This window comes from Orycteropus afer, unplaced genomic scaffold, assembly GCF_000298275.1.
Source record: "Orycteropus afer afer isolate SDZICR_OR568_19922 unplaced genomic scaffold, OryAfe1.0 scaffold00303, whole genome shotgun sequence".
In the NCBI taxonomy this organism is placed as follows: Eukaryota; Metazoa; Chordata; class Mammalia; order Tubulidentata; family Orycteropodidae; genus Orycteropus; species Orycteropus afer.
Window position 1 is genome coordinate 3,309,738 of NW_006921890.1, and position 10,922 is coordinate 3,320,659.

The window sequence follows — 10,922 nt, forward strand, 5'->3', positions numbered from 1 at the left end:
GGGGTAAACCAGGGAGCTGTCCTCTGGGTTGTGACCTGATTGCTTGATGTCCACCGTATCCTTTGGACAAGGGACCCTCAGGGACCAAGGGCTAGAGCAGGACCCACTTAGGAGACTCTGTGGCGTGTGTCCCAGAAAGAGGCTCTGGGGCCAGAGCAGTGGTGGTACCCAGGTGGACATGGGGTGCTGATGGACCAGGTGAGGGCCCCAACAAAGGCAGGAACTAAGGTTCAGCCTGAGCAGGTGGGTGCAGGCAGGTGCCATCAAGTCTGAGGTGGAAACCTACAGGAACGAGGACCTGGTGTGGGATCAAGGTTAACAGAAGAGACCTGTGTGAAAGCCCAGGGATGTGCTCACTCTTGGGTCTGGGGAGAGGCTGGATGGAGATTTCAGTCGGGGTGGTGTCGGGCTTAACTGGGACTCAGCCAGGGAGACAGTATGGATAGGAAGGGGAGCAGTGAGCCAAAAGGCAGCCAACCCTCCTTGTAGGCAGGTATGATGGTTAATTTTGTATGTCAACTGGGCTAAGCTGTGATTCCCAGTGAATTGGCCAAACATTAGTCTAGTTGCTGTGGTGAAGTAGTTATAATACTCCCATAACCTAATCTGCAATTACTTTATAGCTAATATAATGCAATCACCTTTGATGTAATACAATGTAAGATAAGGTAATATATTCAACTTCATAAGGTAATCTGATGTAGTAAGGAGCTCTGGTGGCACAGTGGGTAAGGCATTTGGCTCCTAACCAGATCAGTGGTTCATACCTATTAGCTGCTCCATGGGAGGAAGATGAGACAATCTATTTCCATAAGGATTTACAGCCTTGGAAACCCAATGGGGTTGTTATGAGTTGGCGTTGACTCTAAGGCAGTGGGCTTTGTTTTAATCGGATGTAATGTAATTACTTTCTACAATATAATCAAATGCAATGTAGCTTACCAGTCAATTGAGGTCATACCAGTGCAGGATCCTAAACCTGATCACTTCTGAGTTATAGGATTAGATACACAGAGATGCACACATGGGGGCAGGCTGATAATCCTTAGTTCAGTCTCCTAGGCTGTAGAACTGTGAAGGAATAATGTGTTCTTGGAAGCCATCCCCTGGTGGTACCTGTGCTACCGTAGCTCTAGGAAACGGAGACAGTAGGTGACCCGGACCCCACAGAAATTGCCTAGGCCAAGCACAAATGAGGTACATGTCTGAGGTCATTTTTACAACACCATTTTTTTTTTAATTGGTTGAACTGACCAACACAAGACGGACTACAGAGACAGGGCAGACAGTGATGGTGCTTGGATTTCTACGCAGGGTGCACAGACGCAGCTCTGACAGCAGGACATAAACTGGTCCCTCTTAGCCATGGCCACAATCTTGTGTGTCTACCCTCACTGTGAGCTCCTCAGGGTGGTGAGAAATGGGACCCGCAGGTGCAGAATGTGTGGCTCCATGTGGCCACAAGTGCCCCCAAAGACTTGGCACATTTCTCCCCACTGGGCTTGCCCACTCTGTGGTGGTGGCCCACAGGCAGGCTCAGAAGTTCATGTTCAACATCTGCAGATGTTTTTGTGGTAATGACCACACCTTTCCCTTCAGACTGATGCTGAGTGCCCTGCATGATAGCAGTCCCTGCCAACGTCCTCATAAACAAAAGCCAGACATGAGGATGAACCAACCCTGTGTTCAGAATGACTGAGTCACAGGTCAACGTGATTTTGGAAAAAATATTCCCTAACATAAAATATATATATATATATATATATTGTCACTGATGTGTGTATAAGAGAAATAAGACCCTGGGGTGGTGTTGCTCCCTGCAGGTACAAAGCCTTGTAGGATGGGTCTCCAGGTGCACCTGCCTCTGGGGGCTCCAGACACTCCAGGTATCTGCAGGGATGGAGACATAACGCTTGCCTGTGGGGACACACTTCCTCCTGTGGGACCAGGACTGAGCTGAATGGGACCCAGAGCTCACAGTGGGGTGGCAGCCCAAAATGACTCCCTGGAGTCTTAACTCCCCTCAGAAAATGAACAGAACCCCCAGTCACACATCCTGCGAGTCTGCCACCTCCAATGTGTCTGTCTGGACAGGCTCTGGTGTGACATGGAAACCTGAGGACCACGTTACACCCTTTGCTCGGGACTGGGTATTTGCAACGGGCTTTGCCATTGTGGCCAGTGTTTCCATCTCCACGCTCTGAACAATCAGACACAATATGATACTTGGTTTCCTGAGTTATGAGCAAATCTGATGCAGGCAGTTCTTGTAAGCGTGGGTTTTCAGCACAGTGTGTCTGCAGTGACCACACCCGTCTCCTGGAAGCACACACATGACAACAGGACAGTCACTGAGTCAGGGATGATGGGGAGGGAGCCAGCTTTACATGCGTCAAACATGGAGTTGGATGTTTTCTACCCCGTAGGGCCTGGGGCCAGGGGCTGAGTCGCACCTCACAGATCTATGCTAAGTTATTCTACCAACACACGACAAACGTGAGTAATATCTCCCTTGGCACAGACAGTGTGTAAACAGTGAAAAGAAAAGCCTCGTCCCCACCCCTCCAGAAGGTAGCATTAAATAGTAAACGAATCTTTCCTTTCTCTCAAAACCTCCCCATTCCTTCTCTGCTGACATCTCATCCATGGTGAGAGGTGGCCTAGCCGTGGGGTTTCCTTTGTCTGCGTTCTACACCATTAGCCAGTGGCGGAGCTGCAAAGAAAACAAGGGGTTATTCAGAAGGGAAGGGAGGAGTTCCTTGGATAAGGGAGGCTCCCAGACTGATGACCTGCACCCTGCTCTGGTCCAGATGCCTTGGCCGGGCAGACAGCTATGGACCTGACCATGGCTGTTGTTGTTGTTATTGTTATTTGCCGTCGAGTCAGCCCCGACTCATAGCGACCCTTCCTTGGGTTTCCAAGGCAGTATCGCTACAGAAGTAGGATTGCCCAACCTTCCTTCCGAGGAGTGGCTGGTGGGTTTGAACCATCAGCCTTCTGGTTAGCAGTCAAGTGCCTTAGGCACTATGCTACCAGAGCTCCTAGTCCCCTGGTAATGCTCACTGGGACCAACAATGCTCCTGACATAGTACCTAAGACCAGGGTTCTGCCTTAAATTTATATTAAAATGTAATGACTCAACAAAGAAGAGTCAGAGAGCACAGCTGCCCAGGATGGGTGTCTTTGCTGGGCAGGACAAACTACCAGCACCCACCAATCTTACCTCACTATGGGCTGTGTGACCTAGGGGGGGCTTTCCCTCCCATTTTCTTTGGGCCACTGGCCCCCCATCCAAGGACACTGTGCTCCTGCAGTTCTATCTTGACCCCAGAAGAGGTGTGAGAGTGAGCTCACTCATGGCCTCATTGTTGCTGGGAACCGATGACAGACAGGGATGGCTATTTAGACTGTCTGCAGAATGTCATCATCTGTCATCAGGCAGCTGTTGGTTCAGCCCCATTCTGAGCAGCAGTCATTAGGCATAAATGCAAGGACTGTGGTGTAAACATTGCCACAACAAGAGCTTGAAGAGTTTGCTTCTGATACAACTGCACCATGGGTGGAAGGTGCTAAGCTACTGCAGACAGTGGGACAGGGCTCTTCTGTGGGTCCCATTGGGAGAACTATAGAGAGTGCTACTCCTTCAGCCCTGGTTAGGGGCCAGGGGAGCTTTAGGGAGCCTGGGGGAGCCAGCAGGGAAGGCCAGTGTAGAGAGCCCAGGTGTGGTAGGGATCTAGTGATGGGTCCCATGTGGCTGGGAGCCAGTCTGATGAGGGACTCAGCCAGGAGGGGACCTTCAGCCAGACCTAGAGCAGCAGTTCTGGGAGTGACCCACATTAGATCAGCAGTGAGGATGGGAAGCTGTGCTTGGGACTCCAGCTCTTTGCCCCAACTCCTGGAGGCTGAAGTGTCCTTCTGTCCTGGCTACTGGCAAAATTAGAAGATGACAGAGGAAGAAGACATGCTCTCAGAATTCCCACAGATTCAGATCAAGTTACAAGTTCACAGACAATAGAGAAGACCAGAACATAAGGGTGGAGCCACTGTGGGTGAGTCAGCAGAAACCAGAAACCTCAGACTGAGACCCCCAAGATGAGGGGTCTCAGAAGAACTAGTTGGTGTCTAGGTACCATTGTCAACCACTTGGAAAGGGATCAGTGCAGGAGATCCTGGATAGAGTGGGAGAACAATGTGGAACAAAACCCAAAATCATAAAACAAACAAACAAACAAACAAAAAACCAGGTTTATTGATCTGGGAGAGCCTGGTGAGACTCCCAAGACTGTGGCCCCTAATTACCCTTCAGGTCTGGAATTGAACTCACTGCTGTGGCTTCCAGTCAAACAACAGACAGGCATATAGTGTGAACATTTACATCAGGTAGATACCGTCCTTAGAACAACCAATCATAGGAGAACAGAAGGGCAGTATTTGTATGGGAAATAGCTCAGGTGGCAGGAGTGCTTAAGAAAGAAGGACCCAGGGAAGAGGTAACTACAGGCAGGAAGTAGGAAGAGAGCTGTTACATTGTGGGGAATTGTTTCAATTGTCTTAGCGTCATGAAACAAAATGTGTATGAACTGCTGTATGGAAAATGAATTTGCTCTGTGAACTTTCACCCTAATCACAATAAAAATTTGAGGGGGAAAAAAAAGCATTTTGTCCAGATTTACTGACTGTGGTATAGTAAATTACATAGCATGGCTTTTCTACCCATAAGTCTTTTGTAAATTCTGTGGTGGAATTTGCTGTGAGCAACTGAGTAGCTCCTGATTGTTAAAGTTATCCACCTGGAGTATTTCTGTTGGGAGCAGCATGAAGTAATTTTCTGGGAAGTGTGTAGAATTCTGATGTTAAGATTGGTTGGTTTGGGCCACTCCACCGGGCTCTAAAGGAGCCCTCCTAGAGGCAGAAGATATCTCTCACTGCTGGATGAGAGACGTGAGGCACGCATTGCTGAGGGAGATGTGAGAGACATACACTGCTGAGAGAGACTTTTGGCTGAGAGACAGCAGGCTGCGAGAGTCAGTGCATTTCTGAAGTTGAATTGTAGCCTGTTGCTTCCCTAATAAACTCCATAATCTGTGAGTTCTATGTGGTCACTGCAGTGAATTATCAAACCCAGCAGAGAGGTGGTGGGTGCTGCGGGAAGAACACTTGGTGTCAGGGTTGATAAAAGGGCTGGAGGGAGGCAGCATGTCTGGCCTTGCAGGAATAGGCCTTGGGCTACTGATGGTGATTCTGCCTTCCTCTTGTGGGTTAGAGGAGGTCAGAAGATGGTGCCTCCCTGCCCACTTGGCACTGACCTAAACATTTCATAAGAAACAAACAGACCAAACAAACTACTTCTGGAAACGAAATATAACCCTTACTGAAGTACAATACAGGGAGGTGTGAGATGGAAAACTGATAACTAAGTTGTGGTATATCTACCTAATGGAATATTACTCAGCAGTCAAAATGATTGAAACAGAGCTATGTACAAGATACTACTTCCAGCCAAGATGGAGTGACAGGGACCTAATTTACCCTCCTACCTGGACCAAACAATGAAAAAAATATATGTAGGCATGGTTTTCCAGATAATGGACATCAGATGTAAAGGACAGTGATCCCTAAGACAGAAGAGAGAGGCTCTGGCCAAGGGTGGGCAGGAGGCTGGTGGACAAGGTAGAGGACAGCCACACCTGGACACTCCTCTTGTGTCTGGGACTGGTGAGCACATTTGAAGGCAGAGAAGAGCGTGTCTGAGGGAGGGAGGAAAGAGAGAAGCTGAGGCTCTATGATCAGACCAGTCTGCAACCAGGGCCTTGACTGGGAAGGAAGAACAAAGACATAAAGTATGAGCGTGTAGAGATGATCAGAGATGGTCAGGTCCCATGAAAAACTGCAGCTTCTCAACCTTCACCTTCCTGGCCCTGTCTACCAAGGAGCAGGGACAGAAAAATGATAGTTCATAATTTTGAATGAGTCCCTATGTGGTGCAAATGGTTAAGCACTCTACTATTAACTAAAAGGTTGGCAGTTTGAACCTACTCAGACATGCCTTGGAAGAAAGGCCTGGCAATCTGCTTCTGAAAGGTCACAACCTTCAAAATGCATGAAATAGTTCTACTCTGCACACATGGGGTCACTATGAGTCAGAATGGACTCAAAGGCAACTAACAACAACAATGATTTAGAGAGCCAGAGTCAAGGTTTGGCACATATTAACTCTGTACCAAAAAAAAAAAAAAAAAAAGAGGTCATTGAAGCACAGAGAGGCTCAGTAACTTGTCTGAGATCACACAGCTCATGGGCGGGAGTTGGACCTGGGTAGGTGCATCTCTTTGAGCATGTCCCTTCCACAGTTTGAGGAAAGCACCTTAGCTAGGGTGAGTGGATTTGCTGACCTCAACATCTATTGTGACACCCTTCTCTCAGTCCGTCCAGGAATAGGGACACAGCAACTCAGAGACCGTCTAACAGCATGGTTGTAGGTGGAGTGGGTCGGGGAGGCACATTTGGGCACAGGACTTTGTCTAAGAACTTAAGGTCTGGTGCTGAGCAGAGGAGAGTTCATTCTGGATTCTCTGCTGAGGGGCCCAGAGGTGTTAGCGGCACTCACCGTGAACTGGCGTACTTCCCCACTGTCCACTAGTTCATGTTCCTTCTCGGGCGTGATGGCATATGCCAGTTTCTACAAGAGAACACAAGACCATCAGTCCCAGCACACCCTCACCAAGAGGGACAGGTTTCCTCAGCCTGCCACGTGGTCAGCTGGTCCCTTTGGGTCTCCTTAAACTCTAGAGCAAGGTAGCAGATCCATCGATTCAACCCCAACTTGAAATAAGAACCAGCTTGGGGGTGGTGTTCCATGCTAAGTCAGCATGCGTTCAGGATTCTTGTAAACACAATGGCATATCTCCAGCGCCTCCAGGCCTAGGTGTACACACTCAGAGCTCATATATGCAAGGATGTGTTTGCTCTTGCCATGTTAAACACCTGGAGAAACAATCAGGAAGCAGGCCTTCTTCCACCCTGGCCTTGGCTAACTTTTGCAGCTGGATGAAGACTACGGGCCAGGGTTCACACTCATGCCCTCCAAAAGCAGGCAGGTGTCTCAGCCTCTCTCACTCCCAAGGACCTTCTCTTAGACCCTCTGAGGGCCAGCTTCCTCACCCTCCCAGGGGACCCCAGGCACTTGAGGCTGCCACCCCATCCCTGATGGTCTCTGTAGCTCCATTTGTCTCAGCTTTAGCTACTGAGGTTGTACTCGTTCACAGTCAGATCTGGGCTGGGTGACAGGCCAGGACGCCAGCTCCTCAGACAGCTGAGCTGCGATACTCCCTCCCCCGCCCCCGCCTCCAGGTTCTCAACCAGCCCAGGCACCTTCTTCTCCAGTGCGACCTAGAGACCCAGAGGGTCCACTTTCTGCAGGTACTTCCCAGCTACCTGCAGTCCTCTCTGGGCTGTTCCTGACAATTGGTGACAGTCAGGGAGGGGGTTTGAGGAGGGGTCATCCACACAGTGGGAAGTCATTTTCAGAGAGTGTGTTTTACTGGAGCCACACCTTTCCCAAGGACCCCTTCACATGAAAGGGCCAGGTAGACTCAGGGACCCCATGTCTACTCCCAGCCCTGGTCTGACTGGACTCGAGCTGGAGGGACACTCTCCACTGTGTCTGCAACCACGGCTAACACTGTGTTTGCAATCAGAGTCACTACTGTATCTGTGACTAGAGTCACCACTGCATCTGAGACCAGGGCCACCTCTGAGTCTGTGACCAGAGTCACCACTGCATCTGTGACCAAGGCCACTACTGCATCTGTGACCAGGGTCTCCATTTGGCCCTGAGAGATCCTTGGACTCAGCTGGGGTGGAGTCCAGGCATGACTGTCCATGACCAGGATCACCATGTCCAGGACAGACTGCAGAGTAATAGCACAGAGTTGTTGCCATGAACTCCTAACTGCAGCAGTCAGCACAGCAGGTCCCTGTAAGGAGACGTGGCCTCTCAGCTGTTCCAGGAAATCTCAGTGCCATGATGGGACTTTTGTGATTGTTTGATGGGCCTGCTCCTTCATAGACAGTAGAACAAAGGTGAAGAAGAGGGATGTGCCAAGCTCCGAGGTCCCATAGCTCCCTCACAGTGCAGAGGGCAGCACCTGGCTTCCCCTCTGTGGCCTGCAGTGCTCGGCCCCCTGCTGAGGGCACGAACGGTGGCTTGACTTCACATCCACCATCAGACAGGCCATCCTGTTCCCTTTAACCAGCACACATGTGTGCATACACAGAAACACACATGCACAAACACACATAGGTGCACACACACACATGCATGGACATAGACATGGGCACACACAGACATAAGTGCAGACTCACAGATACACACAGGTCCACACACAGACACACACAAGCACAGCACACATGGACATACAAGCTTAGATGCAAACACAGACACATAGGCATAAACATACACACAAACACACATGACACACACATGTACCAGCACACAGCATAGACAAAAACATGGACACACAGACACACGACACAGACATACACACAGGAACACACATGGATACACATAGACACATACAGATGGACATAGATATATACAGGCATACACATGGACACAGACAAGGACACACAGACACACACATGGACACACACACAGTTCTCTGTCCTCCTCACCAGCACACGCAGGTCAGCCTCTCTCTCCTTTCTCCACCACATCCACCACCTCCAGCCTTCCTCTCCCAGGTCAGGGCAGGAGCAGAAACCAGGGACATGGCAACCTACCTGGACTTTGTTGACAGACCTCACAGTTAGGAAACATACCAGGGTGGCAGGGCCTCCATTCCAACACCCACCTCTCGGAAGGACCCGGGCAAGCTGCAGAACTTGTAGGTGGCATAGATCGGCACCATGGACATGGAGGATGTGGCGATGAACCAGCCCAGCACGTTGGCCCAGTCAGGGAAGATGTAGGCGCCATAGTGCGGGGGCCTGAAGGTCACGATACTGACCACGACCACAAACTGAAACCAAGGGACACAGAGGTCAACGTAGAATCTCTTGGCCAGCAGGGCTCTAGGACAGAGATGGAAAATCCAGCAAGATTTCATGGCAGACAACCACTCAGGAAGGGATCAAAACTGGAGATCCTGGCTAGAGTGGGAGGAAAAATGTGGAACAAAACTCAAAAACACAGTCGTGACCAGAATTACTGGTCAGATGGAGTCTGGTGGGACCCCCAAGACTATGGCCCTGGGATACACTTTGGGCCTAGGATAGGACTCACTCCTGAGGACTGGCTCTCAGCCTAACAGTAGAAAGACTTACATACAGAACATCCAACCCAGGGTGATGCACCCACCTACTCTACGAAAATACATCCCTTAGAGCAATTGGCCATGAGGCACCAGAGGGGCAGCATTCACATGGAGGGAAAGCTGGACAGAGAGGAGTTTAGTTAGGAAGGGCAAGGTGGGGGGTCACTGGGAAGGGAGAGGAGGAGAGAGGGTTAGGATAGGGGATGGTAATCAGGGTATGAAATCAAATGCACATGAACTGTTGACTGCAAAACAAATGTGCTCTGTAAACATGGACCCAAAGCACAATAAAAAGAAAAAAAAAAAAAGATTTCATGGCAGAGAGTCGCTCAGCCACATGCTTCTGTCAGTGCCAGTCTCTGGCCAGGACCCACCAAGACAAGGCAAATGCTGGCATCAGTCCTGAGAGTCAGTTCTGTTGTGCTTGTGTGGGGAGCAGTTGCCAGCAAGCCCTGGGGTGATTGTGCTGGGACAATACTCATTACGGAATGCAGGTCCTTTCAGGTCATGTTTGATGAGTGAGAACTCTAACTGTCCTCTGAAAACTTTACCTGTTAGCACTTCCTGAAGACCTGCTGGTGAAGGCAAGCTGACACCTGCCTGCTTCCCTAGATGTCACCCACGTGATGACCTCAGCTATTGGGACTGCAGCTGAGACTACGGATGTTGGAAAGTGGAGTAAGGGATGCAGGGCAGCCTCGGAGGTCCAGCTTTCTGAATGTCTGGGCACAGCCTCCAACAAGAAATATCTTTTCTACAGAGAACCACATTACACCCTCCTTCTATCTGTGTATGAAATAAATATTCCCAGAAACGTTGTCTTTGTAAGGTGTGATTTACTCTGATCTATTCTAGTCCACTCCATTCCACTCTAAAAACTAAACTAAACTGGCCACCACTCATCACACTTGATTTCATGACCCCAGTTTGAGCACACAGCTGACACCCTTCTGTGACCACCCTAGGGCAACTGGTGATCAGAGTCTCTTTATTCATTCTGGAAACAAGCCTGACACATTCAGACTTTATTTTGGAACCACAGTGATGGTAAAGGGCAGCAAAATTGGGGCTGGGGTGGGAATGCCCTAAAAGGTTTTTATTCTCTAGTGAGTGCTCTTGTTGCAGCTCATTCATTGATTCAACAAACATGTATGCATATCTAAGTGTGTACTGTACACCTGAACGAGATGAGTCCTTCGCAAGAAACACAGCAAGTTCTAATGGATACTTTTTATGGTGTATCTTAAAATGCAAATTCCTATGCATTGTCAATTGTTCTGAATTTCACAAAAGCTAACGTTCAAATATTCAAACCTGAGAAAGACTGTATTTTTCTTTATTTTTGTGGTGGATTACTTTGGTGGTTTTTCTAATGTTGAACCATCCTTGCATACCTGGTATGAATCCCACTTGGACATGATTACTTTTTTTTTTTTTATATGTTGTTGAAAGAAAGACTATTTGGACACATTTTGTACTAGCCTCAATAACCCCTTAAAAGTGTGTTGCATCAATCCCAATCCAGATCCCATCAACATTCTTTAGGGATATGGAAAAAATGATCACTAACTTTATATGGAAAGGAAAGAGACCTCGGATAAGCAAAGC

The 10,922-nt window shown here is 49.0% G+C and overlaps 1 protein-coding gene across 1 annotated transcript in view; it reads right to left on the reverse strand.

Moving 5' to 3' along the window:
- Positions 1–2,689: 2,689 nt before the first annotated feature.
- SLC6A3 (solute carrier family 6 member 3) overlaps positions 2,690–10,922 on the reverse strand; it is a 64,435-nt gene continuing 56,202 nt past the window's right edge. The window contains exons 11-13 of the mRNA XM_007951622.1: positions 8,853–9,020; positions 6,608–6,679; positions 2,690–2,713 (exon numbers count right to left, since the gene is read on the reverse strand). Of these exons, the coding sequence (XP_007949813.1) occupies positions 2,690–2,713; positions 6,608–6,679; positions 8,853–9,020 (264 nt within the window). The remainder of the gene's footprint in view (positions 2,714–6,607; positions 6,680–8,852; positions 9,021–10,922) is intronic.